General features: G+C 45.6%; 1 protein-coding gene across 2 annotated transcripts in view; it reads left to right on the forward strand.

Moving 5' to 3' along the window:
- The window catches only part of LOC149371760 (gamma-aminobutyric acid receptor subunit alpha-6-like), a 47,430-nt gene extending 24,303 nt beyond the window's left edge, over window positions 1–23,127 (forward strand). For both annotated transcript variants that reach the window (XM_089566051.1, XM_089566050.1), the window contains exons 3-9: window positions 1,244–1,311; window positions 4,573–4,793; window positions 8,745–8,827; window positions 13,569–13,706; window positions 14,194–14,346; window positions 14,976–15,208; window positions 21,875–23,127. In XM_089566051.1, coding sequence (XP_089422177.1) covers window positions 1,244–1,311; window positions 4,573–4,793; window positions 8,745–8,827; window positions 13,569–13,706; window positions 14,194–14,346; window positions 14,976–15,208; window positions 21,875–22,321 — 1,343 coding nt within the window. In that variant the 3' untranslated portion in view covers window positions 22,322–23,127. The remainder of the gene's footprint in view (window positions 1–1,243; window positions 1,312–4,572; window positions 4,794–8,744; window positions 8,828–13,568; window positions 13,707–14,193; window positions 14,347–14,975; window positions 15,209–21,874) is intronic.
- The last annotated feature ends 2,415 nt before the right edge of the window (window positions 23,128–25,542 follow it).

Here is a 25,542-nt window from a genome sequence, read left to right on the forward strand (position 1 = left end):
ACCACCAGGAGGAATGATGGATGACACGCGAACACCAACTCGCCTGACCCGAGACTCGGCACCGCAAGCTACTCCGGAAGCGGCGCCGACTGTGAGCGCATGCATGCCAGCAGCCGCAGCTTCTGCCACCTTTCGCCACCAAAGGGCGCACTGGCGTGCATACTCGGCTTCAAGAGGGTTCCATGGCCTCTCCCCTTTATCACCGGACATGCATTTCAGAAGGACACCACCCCCCTCCTCCCGAGCGAAATGCGGAATTAAGGAGGTGAGGGAAGCCGACCCTACTACAAAGCAATAACTTTTTGCAGGGAAACCACATGAATCACTGGTTTTTGACGAAGAAATTTAATGCAATGCGTTGTGCAAATCTGGCGACGCCGAGGCACTGCCTTGACATCCGTGCATTTGAGAAACGCTATACAGTGGCCCTATAAATTTAAGTGGCTGTAAGAACGGCGCAAGTAGAAGCGTTTGGAAAGCTTATTATAAGTTGCTGTGATTGCATGGGAGAGATTTGCTGATTAATTGGAGAGATACGGGAGAGGCCTTTGCCTATATATATATATATATATATATATAACGCCAAGCTGCTGCCACTAAAATCCGAGGGCGTAAAATTTTTCCGGTTAATTGTTCCCCCAAACAGAAGGCAAAATGTTGTGACCTTTTGCATTAGGCCTGTCTAAAGGTTGTGGTTGGCACATGTCCAACATTCTCCGATAAAAAATTTCAAAAGTGGAAAAATGTAAGATACTGTTATGGAAATATTGAAGGTTAGGGTCCATTCTTCCGATATGTTGCAAAATCTTTATTTAAAGTGTTTCCATCGATCGCATCGAACAGTTAAGGCTGCCATATAAAACCACTGGGGAATGCCTTGGACGATAGCAAACACGTTAACAGAAAAAAAATCCAAGATTGCCATCGGGTAACCAGCAGCGGATGTATTGATTGTTTCAGTAATAGCTGACATTGTATGAAAAAAATGCGTTCATAGACGGTTTCCCGCTCCAAAATGCTTTCGTCCAGAATTCTTGGGTATGACTGCAAGGCCCGTTTGCGTGCATTGCATGCAATTCGTGCAATCACCCTGCCCTGTTTACCTTCCTTCGTGGCTGCTGCCCAAGTTTGCCGAAGGTTCTCACTATACCCTGCGCTCTCTTGCCTCTCTGTTTACCCGGAGTGTTTTCATGTTGTAAATTTCAGAAGTGGCGCCACCGAGTGTCTAATGTGGTCCTTCCAGGTCCGCCAACAGAAGTCATCACAAACATCCAGATCAGGAGCTTCGGACCAGTGTCAGAGAACGAAATGGTGTGTCTGTCTCTTCTATTTCGCTTTCCTTTTTCTGCGTTCTTGTTTACCGCGCCCTCAGTGTTTCTGCATATATGCACTTTATATCAGGATGGCGCTGCGTCATGTAGCGTATGCTGACTTCGGTTCATCATCATCATCATCATCGTCATCAGCCTGGCTACGCCCACTGCAGGGCAAAGGCCTCTCCCATGTCTCGCTACTGAACCCCTGTCCTTCGCCAGTTGCGGCCACCTTACACCCGCAAACTTCTTAATCCGACTTCGGTTAATGGCCTTGGATTTGTTCTGGCATCCGATGTGCATCAAGGCCGGAGAGAGCAAACAATTCTTGCGAGAGCTGAGCAACGCTGTGTGCGGTGATGTTTTCTAAATCCTTGCAACTGAAAGTCGCACTGCACGAAGCGCGAAAACGAGGGAAGCGCTTGAACTGTTTATTAATTTGGCGTAAAAAAAAAAGGGAGAGTGCGACCAAAAGAGTGGTCCAATAAACAAATTGTTTATTGGATTGTTTATGGAACAAATTGTTTATTGGAACGATAGTTTAAACGAAGCACAATGCTGTGTGTTATGATACCTTGCAAATTATGTAAAGGAAACAAATATCTACACCAGCGCTTGAACGCTCTCATGGTGGGTCACTGCCTGGTTTCGGTATGGTTTTCCCAACCGAGTTAATATCTCCTTTCTAGCCCGCTCTTTCGAATACACCACTTCATGCTGAACTTGAAGCGACACCAAGTACTAATGCAAGCTGGCCTCTGTCGATGGGGAACTATATTCCAATCACAAAGAGGCAACTCACTAAGAATGGAACTTTTATAAGCTAAAAGAGGACAGAAAACGAAGAACAGGTGTCGCCTCCGTCGGCAGATTTCGCAAGTAAAATGCGTGCGTCGACAATCATTTTAGGGCGCTCATACGTATTCACCGCCATTTATTTTAAAACGGTGGCAGCCCGACATTTTCATTAGGGATGTCACGAGTTGCGTCTTTTGTGGGGGAAAAGCATCAACATAGCCAAAAAAAGGAGCCAGAAATCAATTTCTACTTACAGTAATATTTAGATGCAGTGGTCTCAGTTTCTGTTTAATGTAGTTTATGACACGCGCAAGTTGGTTAACGCAGTCTAACATCGCTCTAGTTAACGTTGTTAAAGGTGCACTGAAGAGGAATCTGAACTCGTCTTTTTACCGCGAAAACTCGATCTACACATTCCGAGCATTCTTAGAAAGTTCAAATTATTGTCCAGTGCGACAAATTTCCATGATTTAAATCGGATTAAACGGCCGGGCTCCGCCTTTTTTTTTTTTTAACTCACCGCAGACGGTAAGAGGAGTCAACTAACGCGTGGAGTGCCTTTCAGGCAGTCGCGTGGTGGCTTCGCTTTCGCTTTTATTTTGTTTTTTAGATTGCCGTGAATGAATAGATCCAGGCAGAGGCTACATAGCTGCAAATTAGGCCCACGTAAATAAAAATACGCGTGGACTCCTTGCTTTTGCCGATCGTTATGTATCACTCCGCCCATGGCAGAGCGCCAAGCCGCCACGTGATTGGCCGAAAGGTTGGTTGACTCCTCCTATCGTCTGCGGCGAGTTCAAAAAAAGGCGGTAGCCGGGACGTTTAATCCGAATTAAATTATAGAGATCGGCCGCACAGGACAATAATTCGAAGTTTCTAAGAATGCTCGGAACGTGTATAACGAGTTCCCGCGGTAAAAATACGAGTTCAGATTCGTCTTGGCGCACCTTTAATAGCACATTTTATTAAGCCACTTTCGCTCGACTTTAAACGACGAAGTTCAGCCCAGGATCGAGAGTAAAAGGAGGGTAATCTTGTACAGCTTGCGCGCGGCACGCCGCAGTTGCGTGCGACTTCATTTGTTGGTCTCTAGATGACACTCTGTTAACGTAACCTGTATAGGTGAAAAAGCACCTTTGAATTACCGATCGAAACATTGTCAGAAACAAATAGTGTTGCGTACAGTCCGTGTAGAGCTCATTGTCACAATCTTAGCTGTTCGTAGGGGGGGGGGGAGAAAACTTTATTCTCCATGCCTAGAGAAATGCAATAGGCGTCTGGCCGGAGAAAGCTTACCAATTTAGCAAAGAGTTTTGTCGTGTCCGGTCGCTGTGTTGAATGCAGCGAAAGACGCACACGGTACTTTAAGACTTCGTTTATTTAAAGCCGATGAGGGTGCGACCAGCGTCGACCGAGGCAGGAGCCGAACTGGCCGCCCGAAGAAAGGAGGGAGCGGAGAAGCGTCCACGGGAGGGAGTGGCTTCCCAAAACAGGAGGAGGATGCGGGGGCGCACCATGGGGGGGCATCTGGCGACAGCGTGCGACGAGGGGCAAGTGGTCGTTAGGAGGAGGATGCGAGTGGTCGTTAGGAGGAGGATGCGAGTGGTCGTTAGGAGGAGGATGCGGGGGCGCACACACACAAAAGCAATAAGGGAACACAACAAGTTTATCTTAATAAAAAATATTATTTGACTTTCACTGCACGCTTTCCTGGCAATTACCGCTATCAGAACGTGCCGGGAATATTGAGACGGGACTCTAAAAGAGAAAGTGGCGCCTGTCTCAGGCTTTCTTGTTTTTCTTCTTTGTTTCGGTCACTCATTGGCACTCCAGTTTTGTTACATCGCAAAAGTTTTGAAGCGCGGTGTTTCTTTTTATTTATTTATTATCAGTTCCATGAGCACGACAAGCTGTAGGCTCTTCTTCTGCCTCTCTTCTTTCTAGTCCCGTATATTCCCATTCCGTGAGCTTGGCAGCCAACTGTGCCAGATTAACCCCTGTGCTTTTCCTTTCTCCTGTCTCTGGCTCCTCCTTCTTTTATGCGTAGCATATTGCAATCACTCAGTTCAGCCCTTGGGCGCGGCCGGGCAGCCACCAAACCACGTGAAAAAAAAAAATAAAATAAAAAGGAAATAAAAAGAAACAAAAAGGAAAAAAAAAGAACGGTTGAGCATGGTGGCGGTTGCCACCGCCCCGTTTCAAAGGGGGCGCTCCTATCCATCCATCCATCCATCCATCCATACGTCACGGAGGAAAAGCTGCTGAGAAAATCGAGTGCCGCCAAGCAATACCTCGCGCAAAAAGACCGCGCAATATGCAACGCATTCCTGGCTTAACCAAGCTAAGCCTGGGCATCTTTTTCCTACATTTTTGTATTTTGTTATCAACGAGTGTCCGAAGGATGCAGCTTCGACAGATTGCGTAACTACTGCTGCGTCGAATCTTCGGGTGTCGTGCGCAGATGTTTTCGATGGACTGCTACTTCCGGCAGACATGGTACGACCACAGACTGCGCTTCCAGGGCGACATCAAGGTGCTTTCGGTGAGCTGGCAGTTCCTCGATCTCGTCTGGACGCCGGACACTTACTTCTTCAACGGCAAAAGCTCCTACATCCACAAGGTCACTGTGCCAAACAAGTTCGTCCGCCTCTCCTACGACGGCCGGCTCATGTACTCCATGAGGTGGGCGCCTGATGTCGGTATCCCCACCGGCACCACCAAGTAACGAGTGGTGAAAAGTATACCCCTGTCAGACTAGCAGATTTAATGTCATTCGAACCGAACGGCATTCGATCCGTCGAACGCCATTCTGTCCTTTTCGGTGCTACACGGTAAAAAAATAATGTCATTCGAAAATGATGACAGTGGCGATCAGTGAAAAAAAAATAGTACAATTGAAAGACATCAGTGCGCATAAAGATGTTTTAAATTGTTGTGTAGTGTTTCAAGAGCGGGTGAGAACATTTCTGTGCAATATTATAATCGTAAAATATAATTTTCGGCCATTCTGCAGCATTCTAGCCATCAGAAGCCAAGCATACAAAGTCAACCACATATTCGATAAATGTAAACAACCAAAATGGCTGACACGGCGGCGCGCGTAGGAGAGCAGAGCGTGAAAATGACTTTCAAAAGGTGAACTGCTCAGCTACATCTTTAAGTACTTCCGAGCTGAACAAACATGGAACGCCAACCGTCAAGAAACGCGCAACCCAAAATGATCGAAGATCGCAGGAAAGGCCCTGCTTCATGCTCGCCGCTGCCGTTGGCTGCTGCTGAGACCGAAAGTAATAGCTATCCACAACAACCTCTAGTGTGAAAAGGTTCACACCAAAATTAACATTTTTAGCAGAACTAAATAAATACAATCTCTAACTATCGCAGTGCGCTCATTACTTTTTCGCGTCGCTTGTTTCTGCTGCGTTTCTGGTGTCCAGAGTAGGCAATCGGTTCGAGATCGAATGAGTTCCCCAAATTCATTCGATGCCAAATGTCAATGAAATGTAATGACATTAAATGTTCCCATGTAGCAACCGATTAATGGCATTAGGAGCTAATGTCATTCGATGAGAATGACATTAAATTTGCTACTCTGACAGGGGTATTAGTTACCGACAGTGTAGGCAACACTAATGCCAATTTTTCTTGAAGCCACATTGCCAGTTGCCGCTTGCGCATGCTGACTCTTACGTCATCCTTTGCTTAGCTTGCGGCGATTGAGGGGCCGAAGCACAGTATTGCAAGAAATGTACCGAGTATGAGAAAAAGAACAAAACGACGGTATGTTCTCGTGCTAGGTTCAAGTGCTGTCAGGTTAACAGTTATGTCTTGGTACTCAAAGTGCCTATTAGGTCATGTTCCTCCATAAACTCGATTGGTTTCTTTCAAATAAATAAAGAACTAACAGCAGGCATTTCTAAAAATCATGCAAATTGCATTGCAGAACAGAATTTACTCAAGCAACTAATTTAAATAAAAGTCGGCAGTATCCGAACCGGCTTGCATGCTCATTACAATGCGGGCTTCGTGCTTCGTGTCGCAATCAGGCAAAGTAATAATGCCTCGTGAATTCTTGTTAAGGGCGTGAAGACAGTAGAGGCAAAGTAGCGAATGGGGTGCATAGTATAGGATGCGATCAAAGGGATTGTATGGCAGTTTCTTGAACGCATAGCTTCGCAAGTATCTAATGCCGCTTCGGTTCCCCCAGAAACTCCGCGGGCTTTTTGACCCCATTAATAAAGTGCACAGACGGGCTCCGCATTTCTGCTCGTTGCTTGTATTGTTGCGTCACCTTATTCGAATGAACACATAATTCAAAGTGCGATGTCCCGAGACTGCCCCTTACATTTAGCTGAGGTGTTTATGTTTTTACTTCTCCAATGGAACGCAAGGATGGTTTAATGCCAGTTATAAATCTCCGGTACGGCCATTATCTCAGCGTTCAATGCTGGTAATTTTTTTTGTTACAAACGACATGTCATGTGCCCCAACGGGGCCCATTATTTTTAGCTATGCTGCAAGTGCAAAAGTGTTTCTACTGCCTAGATTCCTCGAAAAAAACCGAATGAAGAATACGCTCATCTTGCACATGTTTAATGGCAAACAAAAAACACCGGGTGCCTTGCTTCTAATACATTGTAAAAGGTCGCAACAGTCGTGAAAGGAGCGTTTTTTTATCATCGCTTAAAAAACCACAATTAAAAAACTATTAAGGTCATCATGAGAGCCATTCACCAGCATTCTACAGCAAGTTTTCACCAGTATTTTAAAGTCTTTTTGCATCGAACGGGCACTCACTTGGGGAGAAAATTTATCCGAGAGAGCTCGTTTACTCGCGCAGAAAATCGTAACGTTTGAGGCAGGTTTTCGGGATGATTTTTCGTGCCAACTGCAAACATGCAACGGCTAAAATTGTTGTTTCTATGAGTAAATCACGTCAGAAAAGTTTATGACAAGACCAGTAGAGTTCCTGATGAGTATTAGCTTCTCCCCTTCGCTCTGTCTTGAAGTCATCGTCAATATCTCAGCAGCATACATTCTTTACTTTACGCAGTTTCCAACACACGAGCGAACAAAATAATCTGCATCACCTATTCAAATTCAGCAAATTGTTCATTTCACTTCTGTCAAAAGTATAAAATTGTGGCCCTCTTGATAAAAACAAAAGTCAGAAATAGATGCCTTGCGGGGTAGTAGCCCCTCAATGAGTCAATAGCAGCAAACTGCACGTTTATTAGAAGACAATGGTCAAGGGGAAAGAGTAAAATTAATCAAGAAGCAACTATGGTGTGCGGTAGTTTTTTATATTAGGTGCAACCGAGTTCATTATGCCCCCACAAGTCTCCAAAAATTAAAGATCAAGCATACAGCGTTCCCTGGGCTTAGAGAACTGAGGGTAGGTCTACACGCGCACCTTAACAGCAGCAAATTTTAGCGAGCAAAGTGAGGCTAAGACGAACGAAGTTCCTCATAAGTTCGAAGCTACAGAATCTCCTTCTTTGCACACACTCTACGGGCCTTTCGAGCCGTGCAAAGTAACTTCAGTATGATTCGTTCGCCACGTCGTGTCCACCAAATCAATTTAATCGTTGGCTGTCAGCTCACTGCCGTTGGCGTTTCAATGCACTTCCCGTAGATCATTCTCTTTGAACCACCTTCCCTGAAGTTAAAAGCTAGTTAAATATATTTTGCGAAGCCATCCGCCCCATTGTGCAAGCCTGCACCACTCTCTAAGGTTGTGTGGATGGCTCACGTGCAAACAAATGATGAAATTGCACTCATGGCGGCCCTCGAAATGGAATTACATGCCATTCAAAACGTTTCAAACATTATGCGCAAAAGAACGGGGTGCACATTTGTACCGATGGCTTCTTAAAAGAGAACTCGAATGTGCTGTTAATCCGTACCTCAGTTTCTTGACGCACAATAAAACGCATTAAAATGGCAAATTGCTTCAATAAGCATAACAAGTGAGTTTACTGGGGGAAACGGCTCAGCAGCTCCACAATTTATCAAAGTTTATTTTTCTCGCCAAAGCGGGCCGCGTCGAACTGTAAAGACATGCTTGTAAAATCACACAGAACAGAAAGGAGGCCTATTAGCGGAACATGAAAAAAAAAAAAAACGCTGAATGATTTTGTTTGATAGTCCAGCAGCGTTCAGTACGCAAAAATACGGCACTTTAGCTCGTTGTCCGTTTGTCGGCACTTGAAGCGACTTGGACCACAGCCTCCCGCTGCACTAAAAAGAGATAAACCAGGAAGTATTATATTGCTCCCCAAAACCATCTATAATGCGCATATTTAGGCACCAAATTTCCTGCATAAAACAGCAAAACAAATGGCTTCGGTGTCGACGCTGTTCTACTGGTGAGCTAATATATGCCGAAGTTGTGCTGCCCGATGTACGCTTTTCTATTTCATTATTATAAAAGTAAAAGTATTTACAAAACTTCTGCGACATTTGTATTCGGCGCCTATTGGTCATACTTATAATCACTGCTGCCAGCATGAAGTCCGGCCTTCGAAAATATTGCTAATCTAGGCAATATCGTCTCACTTAAGCAGTAATTATCCGTGTTTTCTCCGCATGAATTTGCCTGATGTTTGTTCGTTTTTTTTTTTCTTTCCGCAGGCTTACCATTAAAGCTACCTGCCCAATGCACCTACGAAAATACCCACTGGACACGCAGGCTTGTCCATTGGAGATTGGAAGCTGTAAGTTCCGTCCAGACTTTAATGTCTGTCTGATCAGCTCGCTCTTCGCGCACATGAATACCATCCTGTTGAAAACCTTCCAGACTTTCGCATTCGTTCCTTGGCAAATTTTCTGAGATATTGAGCTTCTTTTGTTAGCCATGGAGGAAGTGAAGCTTAGGATGGCCCTCGCTTTCCGATTTGTATGACTGAAAGTGCGCCCGAAGTCACGTTTTTTCGCGATGTCTGCTGGGAGTCCTTAGCCGATGGCAACGTTGGGCGCAGCGGAGTCGTTTGCATCATCGGCTCGTCCCTCAGTTGCCGCCGTCCCTCAGTCCCTCAGTCAGTGTTGCCAACCCTAGGGATTTATCCCTAGATCTAGGGGTTTTTTCTTTGCTTCAGGGATCTAGCGTCTTTTTTGTGAAATCTAGGGATTTTGAGAGGGCTTAGAATTGCTACTCTAAGCGGCTTAATGGCAGGTGTATCTGATTATTTTGCCCTTGAAACAGAAAAAACTGAAAAGTGCTAATTACTACTCCTTTATTTTTAGTATTCTGCCGAGCCGAGAGAGGGCGAAAGCAGTTCTGCAACGCGAAATTATCGACTCCTGCACAGGGAGGAAAAACGAAACCATGTGAATTTCAAACTGTTCAACGTGCGTGCCATCTCTGGCGCTTCGAGTGACTGCTCCTCTTCGAAAGACGAAGTTGAATTTTGACTTCTTGTGCCTGGATCAACGCGCTACGTTTACGCTCACCGCTTACCCTTACCAAAAAGTGCCACAATAGTTCGCATTCTCCACGTATGCTAGACCACTTGATTTAAACGCGCTGTTCAACCAAAAAACACATTCAAAGTTGTAAGAAATCACTTTCTGATTTTGTAATTACCAATCTTACGTCTGTATTATTGCTGTGTGACTATAACAAGATTACATTTTTGGTTATGTCAGTTTCTCGGGACGTCAATCCTTAGTAGCTCCAAAACTATTTGACGGTCTTTGATTGCGACTATGATTAATAAATAACTGTGCGGTGAGATATGCCATTTCACCACTTCTGAATGTTCTCTATGAGGCGAGAAGGGGTCTTTCATTAATGCAAACATTTTCGTCTTTCTGTGTGCCTCTTAAAACAGTCCTTAAAACAACCCTTAATGGTGTCTGAATAAAATACTTTCATGTGTTGACGGGGCTTAGCAGAAAATGCCAGCTCTTTCAACTTGGTATCAACTGCATTTATTTTTCAAAGGGCTGGATAGGTTCTTTGCGCGTAAAGATAAGCCGGCTGCAGGAGCAGCTCAAAAGCCGGTGCTGTGAAACGGGAGTCGTCTGCGCGTGAGCGTCGTTGCTCACTATCTCTCTCTCCAGTGATCACACGTCTCTGTAAAAGCTGGCGCCATCTGTGGGCCCGCTATGTAAGGTAAATCTACAAAAAAAAGTGCAATTGTGGCTAACACGCTTTTATTTATGTCTGAAAAAATGTATAACCAATGGACGAAACAGTGATCTGCGCTGAGACTTTGTTAAAGCTCATATGGTCGCATTAACAATTAAACAATTATAGGCTAAGGATTTTTCTTCAATCTAGGGATTTTTGGAGCTTCAATCTAGGGAGAAAACGTTGACCTGAGTTGGCATCACTGCCCTCAGTTGCGCACGCACAAGCACGCTGAGGCGGTGGCCAACTAGTGAGAGGGAGCCCTCGCCTCCGGTTACGAAAAATATGACGTAATGGCCTCTCCTAAATACTTTCCTTTCTCCATGTTGTTGGCGGTATGCAGTGAGAATCACAGATTTGAAATCTTCTTTATACACTCACGTCATCCTGCATTCTCAAAAATGAGTGGTTTATAACCTCATGGAAAATAGAACAATCTCACGACAGCTACAACAGTCGCCGCGAATTCCGTAGTGTTACCGACGTGTGCTTCTCCCCTTCGGTCCTCCTGTGTGCTTGCGTTAAGTTGTTTTCGTAATGTGTCACCAACTGGCTAAACAATCCACTATTCTGCGGGTAAAACAACGTCATTGTCGTGCCAATGTACAAGGTGTTTCAAATTAATTGCTTCACAGCCTTCTTTTAAAACCCGTACAAAAAACTTCCGTCTGTATAAATAGAATGTGTGGCAAGGCGGACAGCATTTCCGCAATGAAGGCGAAAGTGCTACCCTTATGGTCAACGATTATAATGCCAGAATGCCTTTAAAGACGACATTTCAGCAGCCCTTTAACCTCAAAATCTTGCTGACTTTATAGTTCCGATGAAACCGGGGATCAGTACCCGTTTTTTATCCTCTAAAACCTGCAAAAGTGCACAAGGTCCTGCATGATCGAGGTTAAAAAATTTTCGTTTACTGTTTCGTATGTGCTAGTTAGCAATAGCGTTAATTTGGGCTTTACGTATCACACGTTGTTTCAAATAAGCACATGTGACAACAAACTCGCGAAGTCAGATATCCACGGCCTCAAAAGGGAGATTGTTGCTCTGAAAAGACCTTGCAGCGGCAACATTATACCACGGCCGATCGCAACTGCGGCGGAACAACCTTAGAAGTCCGCCGTGAGGGCGCCAGATGGCGCCACGTGCCCTCGAGCTGGGTCGTTGCCTTGACGCGGGTCAGAACGCATACATTCCTGCATTTGGGCAGTTTACGGTACATTTCGGCGCAGCACACCGTTACTTTTTCCTGCTCCTGGGGGCAAAGTGCAATTTAAAGAAGATTACAGATTTTAATTTTTGATTTTAGGGAGCATGATGGTATAGCGAAATTGAAAGCCGTCAACATCGAAGGCGATCTCAGTTACAAAACCTCGGAATGGTCATTGTGGGTAAAGAAATCAAACGTGGAAGACACGCTTTTGAAAATTCGTTGGCATGGCTTTCCTACGTTGCACATTGATCAAATGGTGTCACTCAGACCTTTAATACAGGATATGATTGTGCTTTTCCTGTGTTTTCTAACTTAAAAGATGTTGATGTTTGCGTGATGACAATACGTCCAGGGTCATCATCTAACGTTGTACAGCGTGAGAAACCTAGCTTAAAAAGTGTTAGAATTTTTTTTTTTTACTTTCAATATCTCGAACTACGTTGGCTATTCGGAAGGAACCTTTTCTATGTTGACAACGTTGAGTTTTTCATTGTAATCTTTGGCCCCCAAAACAAAAAACAATAAATATAGACTAATTCTTTCGAACGTAAGTAATGCCCGCATTGCCGTACAATTCGCCTGCGCAGACCGCACCGACGTATCTATATGGCTTTTGAAACAAAAATTTGCATCGAATAATTTAAAACACCCGGCGTTCTCCTTGGTACCATTTTACGCTGGGCGCGCTTTTTAAACAGGCATGTATGCTTTCATTTATTTATTCGTACTACAGGTCCAGATAAGGGAAATCGCGTAAGAAGCACAGTTTTAAGCAGTACAAAACAAAGAAATGATGATGATAGCCGGTTCCACTCGGTTATGGTGCAGGGAAAAAAAAGAAAATTTGAAGTTGTTGCTTCTTGCAAAGTACGGCGTTATTGATTCTGCGCGTATATCCCTTGTTGACGTGGTCGTTTAAGATACAAATGGTGAGCTACAGACAGCTTGCTATTTTTCATTAAGAAAACAAATTTGAGCCTTTGAATTATGCGCCCAGTTTAGAGAAACGGTATGTGATGCTGAAGCATCAGACTTATGGGTGAGTCAGTGGGGTGGAATTTGTAATGTTAAACGTCACAGCTTTACGTTGAATCCTTTCTAGTGCATTAATATTGACAGGACATAGTAGTAGCGCTAAAAAAACAACAAGGACGACAGGGTAGAGACAGACAACACAGGCGCTAGACATCAACTGACTTTATTCTCGAGAACAACAACGAATTTATAGGCGACAATCAGGAGCATAAAAAATCAACATTTGAATCGCATGCGTGATGACACTTCCCGATACAAACTCTCAATCCAAACACCAACTAGCTCAGCTTTCTGCCTTAAATGCATTAATATTTGTTTTGTTTTTTTGTAGGAATCCTAGTCAGCGCACGCGTACTCTAGTTTCAGTCTATTCATCATCATCATCATCATCATCATTTATTTTACCCTTAAAGGCCTCTGTTGAGGCATTACATTAAATTCATGGTTGTATATGCCAATAGACTAACGTTTGGAAGGGCTTGTTTTAGTTTATGTCTCAAAAAAACAAAAATTACGGAAGGAAGAAGAGCACACGGTGTCAATATGTTTGTTCTTTAGTTTTAATCCAAGATACTTGTGATCTTGAACTTTTGTAATGTGTCGTGCTGGCAGGCTTTAGTAGGAAGTGTGACTTTCTTTTGTTAGGGATTCGCATATATACCGTCTTGTCAGCATTAAGTTTCATTCCCTTGTTGTCTCCCCCCTCACTGATGTTATGCAGGTCGATAGATAGATACAGAGAGAGGGAAAGGCAGGGATGTTAACCAGAAAGGATTCCGGTTGGCTACCCTGCACAGGGGAAGGGAATAAGGGGAATTAAAGAGGAAAGAGAGAAGGAACGGGAAATAATCACAGTCTGTCAATCAAGGCAGTCTCTCTCAAAAAACAAAAGAGTGCCTTGTAAGCCTTGATGGCAGTTGACTGTGGTGGCCACGGACCGAGGATCTTCAGGAGTCTTGGATTCATTAAACAAAGCACAGCCGTCAGTAAATAGCCTAATTTGTGCACCATCTTTTTTTTTTTCCTGTTTTCTAGGAGCAAACGTTACTCATTCGCAAATGTTCTTCCTCCTCAGTTGCCTATTCATCGAAGGACGTGGTTTTCAAGTGGAACGGTACGAAGCCTGTTGAGATGGCACCAAACGTCACTTTGTCCCAATACGAGTTTCTCAACATCACTGTGACCAACTCGACGTCATATGGGCCACGTGGTGGTTAGTATCGCTTTTGTGCGCGATCCACAGCGAGCATTGTTCATATCAGCAAAGGTGTGTAGTCTACATTAATTGTACACTTAATGTGAACCTCGGCGACTCTAGGAAACTTTAAGGGCTCCCAGGCTGTCTTGAGTGCATATAAGCACTCCTTCGGCCTGCCACACTACCGCAAGCTTCTAAATTATTCTCTTTGGGGAGCTTTTTCGGAGCGATTCCTTTTTTACCTGATTATTGCCAGTGATCCGGAAAGGAGATTATCACTGCTTCGCGGAAAGAGAAGAGGCTATCAAACTGCTATTGCTGTTTCGAGGAGAAATGAACATGTCACGACGATACCCTGCGGCTCCAAATTCCGCCTAGGCGGGCTATGCTTGCGAGAACCTCTACGTAACGCCATCAGTTACAGCTTTCAGTGTAATTGTCTTTTTCACCCGCCACCAAAGCAATTTCTGGCTCTTTGTTGTTTTTGTTGCTCTCATTGCAGAAGTGCGCTCTTCACTGATGGTCCGGTTCATTCTCAGCCGTCGGCGCGGCTACTTCATACTTCAGATCTACGCACCTTGCTCCATGATCGTCGGTGCCTCGTGGGTCGCGTTCTGGATCAACCGCAGCGACGCCGCTGGTCGTGTCGCTGTAGGTCTGTCACAGCCTCTCCAGCTCCTTTTTCTTAGGCACCATACTCGCTGCGCTACTACGCTATGTGCACGCAACACACTGCACCTTTCTAAACGTTCAAATGTTTACACGCTGTGCTCAGCCGCAGTAACTCAAACTGTGAATGCGCAACAGTGGAAAGGCGTTGTGTCCATCGATGCCAGTAAAGATAGAAGATAGCCTCCTAAGCGGCTACTGCACCCCAGTTCCATTGATAACTGCGCATCTTATAGCAGGTCTCCACGAGACAAGCTATAAGATGCGCAGCTATCAATGGAACTGCTGTACAGTAGCCGCTTAGGAGGCTTTCTTCAGGTCTCCACGAGACAAGCAAGACGCGGGCTCGATCCCAGCCGCGGCGGCTTAATTTCGATGGAGGCGAAATTCTAGAGGCCCGTGTACTGTGCGATGTCAGTGCTCGTTAAAGAACCCCAGGTGGTCGAAATTTCCGGAGCCCTTCACTACGGCGTCCCTCATAGCCTGAGTCGCTTTGGGACGTTAAACCCCAATAAACCAATAAACCAAACCACGAGACACGCTCCCCAATCTGATCTACTGTATCGATCACCTGCACCGATATCGTGACCTTGTGTTATCCGGACGATGTTCTAGGGGCCACCACCGTGCTGACCCTGGTGACGATGGGTTTCGGCGGCCGGGCCTCGCTCCCCAAGGTCGACTACGCGACAGCCTTGGACTGGTTCGTCATCATGTGCTTCACCTTTGTGTTCACGGCGCTGGTCGAATACGCCTGCGTCAACTACCTCGAGCGTTTCCTCCTGAACCGCGAACGCAAACGACTCGAAGCCCTCGCCCAGCAGCAAGAGCGCCGGGAGCTCGCCAAGGTGATCGCCGGCTCCTCCTTGTTGCGTGAATGTTTGCTAAGAAAGTGCACCTAATCCTGTAGCACGCGCTGTGCCTTCCGTTAGGGAGGCGCAACTAAGAAATATCTAGGCCATCCCTAAGAGGGCCTGCGGACGGCCTTCTGTGTGGCACATGTTTTCATGAGCTAGTCTACACCTTCTCCGCTATTTGCTCTCATATTTATGCTGCCGCGGTGGCTCAGTGGTTATGGTCCTCGGCTGCTGACCCGAAAGACGCGGGTTCGATCTCGGCCGCGGCGGCTGAATTTCGATGGAGGCGAAATGCTAGAGGCCCGTGTGCTGTGCGATGTCAGTGCACGTTAAAGAACCCCAGGTGGTCGAAATTTCCGGAGCCCTTCATACGGCGTCCCTCATAGCCTTAGTTGCTTCGGGACGTTAAACCCTAATAAACCAAACCTTCTCTGTTATTTGCTCTCATATTTCTCCATTCCCCTCTTCCACTAGGGTAGTGCAGTAAACCAGCTACTACGTATTTTCTAGTCAACCTTTGAAGCGATTGTCGATACAAAGCGTCAGCTTTCCTTTTGAATGTGTGTACAAAGCCGCAACACTCCCTCTATTCCTGTGCAGTTGAATGTATTCCCTGCTAGCAGTCATCAGTTTTTCCTTAACAAAATTGTTACTTTTTAACCTTAAAGATCCGCGGCAAAAACGGTATTTTTTTCTATTATTATAATGACCGCGTGCTGTTATAAGAAGTCTCTCAGTGGTTACGGTGCTCGGCTGCTGACCCGAAAGACGCGGGTTTGATCCCGGCCGCGGCGGCCGAATTTCGATGAAGGCGAAATTCGAGAGGCCCGTGTGCTGTGCGATGTCAGTGCACATTAAAGAACCCCAGGTGGTCGAAATTTCCGGAGCCCTTCACTACGGCGTCCCTCATAGCCTGAGTTGCTTCGGGACATTAAACCCAATAAACCAAGCCAAACCAAACCAAAGATCCCGATGCATCTGCGAAGGAGCGAATGAACAGCGCAGCTAGCAACGTCTCAGGATGGCAAATACACTGCCCTGCAGCCTAAGTATTTGGCGGATTGGCACAATTACGGGCACTACGCCCCTGTAGCTTTTTCTTTTAAAGCGAAAGACTTAAGATTCCCATTCAGCTGAAAAGACGGCGTCGGCGTTGCGCCAAAAACGCATTCCACGCTTGGATGTCTGGAAGGAAAATAATCGAAAAGAGGACTCGTAATGTGAAATAAAGGTCGGCGCCTGGCTCGTAGGCCTTGCCTTAGTAAAGGAAATGGTTTTACGTAAAGAAAATTTCTATAAAATTTAATTGGGATTTGAACTCGCGGACCTCGGATCGTCAGGCAGGCACGCTACCGACTATAGACCACGAAGGCGCCTTTTTTTTTTTTTTGCGAGGCCTACAACGGACGCCTCGAAGGCACCCTTGTACGGTTTAGCTACAAACGAGGTATTGTATATTTGCCGTATGGTCTTTCACGAAAAGCGGTATCATGCGACTGTGTACTGAAGAGAATATGTGCAAGAGAAGTTCTGATTACGGCTACAGTAACTAAGCCACTAGCAATAGCGGCTTACTTACTGCAGCCTTTTCATATCCTTTTTGCTTGAAGTGCCTCAGTGGCTTAGTGTGGAAGAGTTCGAAGACAAGAACGTGGAAAATGTGTTGTGATAAACGTTATAATGTGAACACAGAGCAGTGACTGTGTGTGAAGAGAAACCGCTGAAGGGAGCCATCAAAGCTATCTCTTCATACCCGTAAAGCGGAGCATAAGTGTTACCCTAATTTTTTTCCAACTAGTTTCGCCGATTATGGTGTTTTCAGCGTAACGGATGGAGCTGAGTTCAGTCCCTAGTTTCATCGAATATCGACCGGTCTTAAAGGGCGCCAGCGTTCCGCCAGCCTGCTTCTTGGCTTTGCCTGCGGTTAAATCGGAATCATGAGCACCTGGACTCCTCCTCCGAACTCCTTTAACTGTTCCTCCGAACTCCTTTAACAGATCAGCTTCGTTGGCCACTGCACGAGAGCACTAGGCTATCGTTGCATTTAATCATTCCTCGTGTTAACTGCAACACATTCCCGTCATATGCACTGCGCATCATCTTCATCAACTAATACTATTATCAAACTAATACTCGCGCTTTGAGCTATGTGGTGGTAGCGACAGCGTGTTTTAGCGTGGACAGCGTTGTGGCAGAAACACGGCACTGGTGCAATACACGTTGGCGTTGACAACATTGCTGCAGAAACACGGCACTGGAGTATAGGCCTATTAAAGTGGAAAGGAGGGCTAGCTGGTCTTGGTGCGTAGAACGCATTTTTTCAGCACAAAAAAGGTAAACCACGGGACGGAGAAAGGAGATACACGCAGGAACAACGCTGAGCATAGACCGCCTGCGTACATTGGGTAAACCGACACTGTCAATGAAAAGTTGAAGACGCGCATAACTGGCTCCCTAGCGCACACCTCAACCGCGCTTTCAGGCACGTGGCGGTGGTGTCCACTTGCGAGAAACTATACTTTCGCACAATATTTCGTGCTTAGCAATGCGAAACCGCCAACCTATTTGTTCTTTTTGCTTTTTTTCGCAATGCTCGGAGGATGAAACAGGGGGGGGGGGGGGGGGGGGGGTGTTTGACGACGCCATTCTGCGCTGACTGGATTTGGAATTAAGCAAAAATAATTGCACAGTTTTGATGGTAATAACGTGTATGAATTTTATGCTTCTTACTGATTTCCTTCGTGTCTTGAATTCAAATTACATCTTTTATTCTTTCTATATTCTACATTAGTGCGCAGAAAATAATTCTGGCTTAGAAAATTATGTACAGCCTTTGTCAAAATTAACCAGGCTGCACGTTTTTCTTCTCAGTCGTATATTAAAGCTATTAAGCCAGCCCTCAAGATCGAAATCTCTGCATGGTAATGGGAACCCCTGTCCTCACCTTCAAAGAACTTTTTTATCTTTAGAGGAGCCGTGAGGGCTCTGTTATACGAATGAGAAGCAAAGCATGGGGCCTGGTTGCTTTTGACAAACACTGTACATCGCATTCTTGTGGTGCTTTTTTTAGTTTGTTTTCCTTTGTGCCCTTTTGCGGGAAACTGAACAAGATATACTTAAAAGACGCGTTGTCTTTCTTTACAGCTCGTTAATTAGTAACAACTTCGTAGAATCAGGCGCACAGCAGCGTGGTCAAACCGGCCAGCTCGTATTCAGCACACAGCCTATTCAAATTGGTATAGAGAGCTGGTTCGCGCGCCGTAATGGCCTGGCCGTTCATTTTGCACGGCGCTTCCTGTGCGGCGTGACGCGAATAATAGACAGCCAACAGTCATCAGCGCCACGAGGATGAAAACAAAAACCGGAATGTGGGAGTGGCATACCGATTTGCATGGAGTGTTTTAACGGTTTATTTTATTGGTGAAATTATTCCTCGAGTATAATGGTACAATAAATGAATGCACCCAAGGTACTTGGCCCCTAATTAGGAGAGTTCGCGAACGAGAAACATGAAAATATCCACTCCTACCGAGCTGCTTTGCTATGTGTTACTCAGGGATTTTCATCCCGCCGGTAAACATGATCCACTACAGTGTGACACTTTTTTTGGTTTTGCTCCCTTTTTGCGCAAAATTACACATGCAGCGGAAATGAAGTAAGATGCTTCTGAATTCCAAGTTCCGACGCCCAATTCGTCGTTTGTTTGTTTGTTTGTTTTTTTCTATGTTTTGCGGCTTTAGGAAAATTATTGCCCTGGTACCCCATAAGACCTGTAAACTTTCCTGTAAACTTTCCTGGGTCGAATTTTGAGAGAAAAGCTGTAACACACTCATAACCTTGGCATATAGCTACCTTCAATCAACGCTCAACGCTCAAAATATTAAAGACAACGTATAAATTAAAATACCGGTATTCTAACTCCTTTAAGTAAATATCAGTGCATTAAAGGACAGCAGCTTCAGATGTGCACTGGCGTTACATCACAATAATACAACAGGTCACAATCAGTGCCATATAGATATACTGGCAGGATATAAAGAAAAAATGTGCATGAACCCATGTGCATGAATGTGCATATTTTGTCTTTTTGGCCGGGCATGCAGCTGTATTTATTCCTATCCATTCTCGTATCAGTTGTTGTCTGCTTATCTGGGGTACCTGCAACACAACTGGCATGGAAAAAATATCAGCCCTGCAGCGAGGAGCAGCAGCGTTTCTTTTACGAAAAAAAAAACACACAAATAGTTTGGCAAGGACAAAGTCTCATATAATCCACGTAAAAAGCATGTATGAACTCAAAGTATGTGTACTTATCTTTAACGAAATAAAAAGAACTATAACTACTTTTTTAACGCATACCTAAATAGATTTACTGGCTGCAGCTTGCGCCAGACAAGTTTTGGTAGGCCTCGTACAGACTACGCTACACAATCAATACGCTAGCAGATCATGTAGTTGTGTAATGCTCATTCATTTGTAATAGATGCTGCTAAGAATAGTTCTTTGCCTAATGGTTTTAAACACATCGGTTCGTCCGTCTTTTCTCGGTGGAACGTTCTATCTCATGAGACAAAATGCATATGCGCTGTTCCGTTTGATGTTATACGATTAAAAGATAAACTCTTTTTGTATTGCATTCTGTACAAATTTTCTTTATGGTTCAGTGTACGTCACTGCTCTTAGTTGTATTGATTAAGTAGAGCTGAATATTGATTTCGTGGCTGTTGGGTAAATTATGCCGAAGTTAGCATTTTACCCTTTGTAGACTGCAATACCACTCCTGCTGCGGTACCCACGCGAGGTCAAGTCCCAGTCAGGAGGTTCAGCACCTCCTTTTGTCTTAACTCGTGGGCAACACCGCTGTGTTGCCCGCAGGAGCAAGTAAACAAAAAAAGTTGTCCTGTCATAACCTTTAGACGGAGCTTAAGTGACTCCTCCAATTTTTTATTCGTATATGAGCTATTCTTTTTTTTTTATCTAAGCGAGCATGGTTTCTGTCAGTCTTTACGAACCATACCTCCTCAACAAACAAATCGTGGCTGCCGCAAATGCATATATCACTGCCCATAACCGCTTCCCCGTATTGTATTTAACTCAGGGGAGTGATTCAAAATGTTGCCTTCTGAGCCTGTGCAGGAGAGGGCAATGTATGTGAGGACAGGCCCGTCTCCTTCCAAATACCATACTTGTTAAAGAAGGAAATTTACAGCGTAATTCATGCGGAGCGCAAGACTCAAAGTATGTAAAATTATCTCCCATTTTCTGCAGTTTTAAAACGGTGCCCACGGTAGGTGCAAAGTATGCATGTCATTAGCGTTGCATGACGGAGTGTAGCAACTATCGAAATCAAGATTTTTTGTTATCCATGATTGATAAATATACTGTTTCGACAGTACTATTCCAGACATTCTCGGTATATTCACTGCAGACACGGAAGATTTCTTGTCCATCGGGGCCGTTGGATTCGGCCATATTCACTGGACTAAGTCGCGTCTTCAGAGCATACAAAAAACGCCAATTCATCCCTTCCAGTTAATCAGAGCGGTGCATTTAGTCTCTCTACAGAGGAGCCCGATGGACTTGTTAAGAGGAAAACAGGACTGGTCATTTTGTAATATCAACATAATATCACCATTTCGTAATATCTTCTCAAACGATGGCCTTAGGCCCGTACAAACATTCAATAGCCATACTCCGACGAGTCCTCATCACTTCATACGTGCAAGGCGAATGCGCCTCGCTGTACAGACGAGTCCATACATTAGAAGGGCCCGGGTTTGGGCTAGTGGGTAGTCAACATGAGGATCCATAGCGCGCAAAATTGAAGGGACACAACACAAGCCCTAAACTTCCACTGAACAATCTTTATTTGGCGCTGACAACCTTATAAAGATCACGTAAGGTACAGGTATTGATGACTAATAACGATTATCTTGTCCAGTTCATGATGTGTCAAAGAATGAGAAAAAGCACATTAAAAACCACCAATCAGTGAGCACGTTTCACACTATCGCCCGCTGCCTTGAATCTAAGAGCGCTAAGCCCTTCTTTGATAATGACACCGAAGGATCACTAACACAATTTTCCAATCCCTCTTTTTCCATCACCGCAGCTCCAATTATCTCCCTCGGCTTTTGATCACTCTTTTTTCTTAACACTGAACACTCCTCGAACTTAGGCGTGCACTCGTGACCACGGCAGTCACGAGCCAAATTACCTGGCCCCTCATCTCTTACGTTTCTGTAGTGCTCGCTGAGTCGTTTATTCAGGCACCGGCCTGCCTGTCCAATACAAAACTTGCCACATGAAAGCGGCAACCTGTATACAACGTTATCGGTGCACGTTACAAAGGGGTTCTGATGCCGTACAGAGCAGGCGTTCCTATCCTGTTCATCGGGACATATGTCCCGATGAGCAGGATAGTCATCTATACTTGTACCTTACACGATCTTTATAAGGTTGTCCGCGCCAAATAAAGATCATTCAGTGGAAGTTTAGCGCTTGTGTTGTGTCCCTTCATTTTTATGCGCTATGGATACTCATGAGGCGATCTCCCGTGAACTCGGTCCGAGTCCTCTAATCCTTGCTCGTTTTTTCCGGCCCCATTGCGAGCTCGCATTGCACACCCCATTTACGGCTTCCCCTTTCTTCCGGCAGGAGTTCAGGGAGTCGGGAGCCACGGAGGAAGCGACGGCGGCAGCGGCGGAAGACAACGCGGCGGCGGCCGATTCGGAAAACATCCGGCTCGAGCAAACCGACGAGGACGCCGAGGGTGCAGGAGGCGCGGCGGCCAGGAGGCGGCGGAGGGAGCGGGAAGCCCTGGGCCTGGCACGGCGCTTCGGCTTCCGCTGGTGGGGTCCGAGGCTGTCCGACAGCCACCCGGACACCGCTTACGCGCGATGCAGCCGCGGCGGCCCGCTACCCGCCTCTTCTTCTGGGGAGGAGCGCCAGCGCCTGAGCCCCAGCGATGTAGCCGGAGAGCTGGACGCCTGGGCTCGCATCATCTTTCCCCTCACGTTCACCGCGTTCAAAGTCTTGTACTGGACGCTGTTCCTCTACTTCGTCGACGACGAAATCCCCCAGGACCCCCCTTCGCGAAACTGAATCTCTTTCTCTCTCTGCCATTTTGTTATTCCTTTCGGCCCTGATTTTTACTTCGCGTCTCCTTTTATTTACCGTACTCTGCTTGCACGAGGCGCCCACGCCGCGAGCTGGGGCGCTCGCCTTTTTCATGCGAAGACTCGCTGGGAGAATGCTCTGCACGCCGCTGTGTTCCCAAGTCTGTCACCTCAAGTGACAGCTGACCCTCTCTCTCTACTCATTCACGATGCCACTCGCCCGCTTTGGTGACGGTGCGAGGATGCAGCCAGCGTGTGCGGTGGCACGTGCTGTGATTTCGCGACCGTGCAGGAGCGACATGAAGCGAGCGCCCCAGTAGGACTCGGCGCTTTCAGCCAGTCAGTCCGCCGGAACACGACTGATCGCCACAAGGACCAGGGCAGAGCATCCAGCCCCCATGCGTATTGCTCTGTGAAGTCACTGCCACAGTATTCAGAAACCGGTTTTTGCGAAGCTTTCGGGACTTGGCCCTTTCCAAATTTGTGCGATGGCAAATTCGACTGCTTGATGCATGGAGCAGATGTAAACTTTGCGCTTACCCTGTTTCCTAATTCTGTGTAGCTGGCACGGAACGTTCGCATGGCACCACCTATATTAAAGTACGCTCATCTTAAAACAAGCATTTGGTCACTTAGCAACAACGGTTTCTGATTACGTAGGTTAGTGCCGCGCAAGTATTCTTCGTTTACATATTTGATTCGTGATTGCTGTGACAGTAAGCTGTCTTTGCTGCCGCGCTCAGTTCGTTGCGTCATATTTTTTTAGTAGGCAGTAAAAAACTGTTCATATGATCATATTGTCGCATTGCTCGCGCAAAACTGCACCAGCAGCGCTCCGGGCAGTCTTTTCGGTGACCACGCAGCGGAGGGCTGTGCAGAAAAAGTGCATAAAAAAGTATTTTTGTTTTTCAAATCACTTCAAGCGCATACCACTTTAGGGTGAGCCTTTGGCGCGTTCGTGTTGTGTTCGTGAGAAAATCTGCGAAGTAAAAGCAGAGACAAGAGGCGATAATACAGGTGAATGGATAGAACGCATCAGGATGAAACTGCGTCAGAATCTTTGCCTATTGGTTCAAAATGGGCCGATTTTTCATTTTTGCTTAGTCAGCGCTTTGTATTTTCATTTTCCTCTTCTTGCTTTCATACACAGCGCCTCCTACGAGGCCTTTAAGGTGAAATTTTTGTCAAAAGATCTGTTCAACACTCACGCATCCCTGAAGCTGTAAATCCAAAGTACAGGGAAGGAAAATCTCACCTTTCGGGAACCTCCCGCCACTGGAGATGCCGTAACCGCTGCAATAACGGCAGAAGCTAACCATGTGGCCTGATGACTTGTTACCAAGGGCCAAGGGCTATAATAACAAGAAGAAGAAAATGAGTAATACCATTCCCTTATAAAAATGGTCTATATACAGTCTATAGACTTCTTATTGACTCTGTTGACTTTCTATAGATATTGCTTTTTGTCTAATCATAGTCTATAGACTGTCTATCGACAAAAGTCTACTAAAAATGTATGGCCTAAATCTATAGATTGTCTATAGGCTGTCTATGGCATTTGTATTGCCTATAGACTGTTCTCTAGGATTTATCTATAGACAGTCAATAGAGTTTATAGACAGAAGTCTGTAGACACTCTATAGACTGTCAAAAACATTTTTTGTTAGGGGAAAGCGCCGAGGAGAAAGAAAGGAGCTGAAGACTTCGCACATCACATCACGCTCGGAAGTGCGACGGCTGCCTCGCACTAGTTGCGACATTGACGTCACACCTTTAGATACCATACGAACCAGGCAGTCAGTCCTCGCACTCCAGACTCAGCACGTGTGTCTTGTGCACTGCCGTTTGCTACCATGCCTGCAAGGCAGTGTCCGCTGAAAGCTGGAATGAAACAGCTGGCGCGCAGGAGCCGTCGGTCAGCGGCCCGTCACAAAAAAGGCACTGCAGCGATAAAAACTATTGATCATTACCTGTGCGCTAAATAAAGTGGGTAAGAAAAGGTAAACAGGCGGAGCGTCAAAGGCAACAGCAGGATCAGAACGTGAACGAGGAAGGTGCACTCGTAGGAGGTTCCCAAAAGTTACACAAATGAGTGCATTTAGATGTCTCCAACGAGTAAATAAATACCCCAAGAATTGGCACCTGGAAATGTGCTCGTAACAGCACACATAAGAAGGCAGACAACAGTCACTAAAACCAATGAAAGCAGAGGGGAATTGTTTTTTATATGATGTTGATCAGTTCTAAATTAATAAAGTGCTCATATTTTACCTGAAAGCTAATTGATTAGACAGTAGAAGAAAAGACAGCTTTAGGCCACCCGTGGGATCCGAACCCATAAGCCCCTCATATCGCCTACGGTACGCTACCAAATGAGCTATGTCGGCGGCTGTCCAACATTTTTCTTTCAATGTATTCATGTTGCGTGCAGCCTAAGCTATACAGTGTTCACCAGCGCTGCCTTCGACCACAGCGCTGAATGTGGAACGTCCTGTAATACCGCAGGTGCCACGTAAAACGTGATCGAACGTGAGGGTGGCAGCTGTCCGAGAACCCTCTTTTTTATTACCTCAAAGGCCCCGCGTATGGGGCACATGGGGAATGACCAAAGCAGTTACATAAATATGGTCTCGATTTCTTTCATGAAATACACGGTTGCTATCATGCACGACGTCCAGCGGTAGATCATATCCAGTTTCGAGATGACGAAAAGTTATCGGAAATTAAGGCTAGTTCTTGCACCGGGGGCGGAGACGGCCTTGCGACGCCTAATTCGGCTGGAGAGGAGATGAGCTGGTTAAATGACTCATGCTCCTGAAGATGAATGAAGATATCAAGGAGGCACATTCGAGAAATTCTCCGTTGCGTTTCAAGGTTAGGTAAGTTGGCTTTCCATTTTAAAGCAGACGCAGTAGTATAATATAAGCAATCAGAATAAATGAAACGGATCATGATTTTGTATTCTCTCCAAGGTTCCAAGGTGAGGATCCCATACTGCTGATGCATTTCTAGTCTATTACGGAAAAATGCTTGGTATGCTAATGGTTTGATCGATGGAGTAGCAAATCGTAGATTGCGACGAATAAATTAGCCTCTTTAGTGAAGCTAATGATATGAGATGGCCAACTTAGACGGTGGGCTCTTATAATAACTAAGTATTTACTGGAAGAAACGGATGATGCATCATAACAAAAAAGAACGTAAAAA

This window comes from Amblyomma mixtum, chromosome 1, assembly GCF_055824585.1.
Source record: "Amblyomma mixtum isolate Tamu chromosome 1, ASM5582458v1, whole genome shotgun sequence".
In the NCBI taxonomy this organism is placed as follows: Eukaryota; Metazoa; Arthropoda; class Arachnida; order Ixodida; family Ixodidae; genus Amblyomma; species Amblyomma mixtum.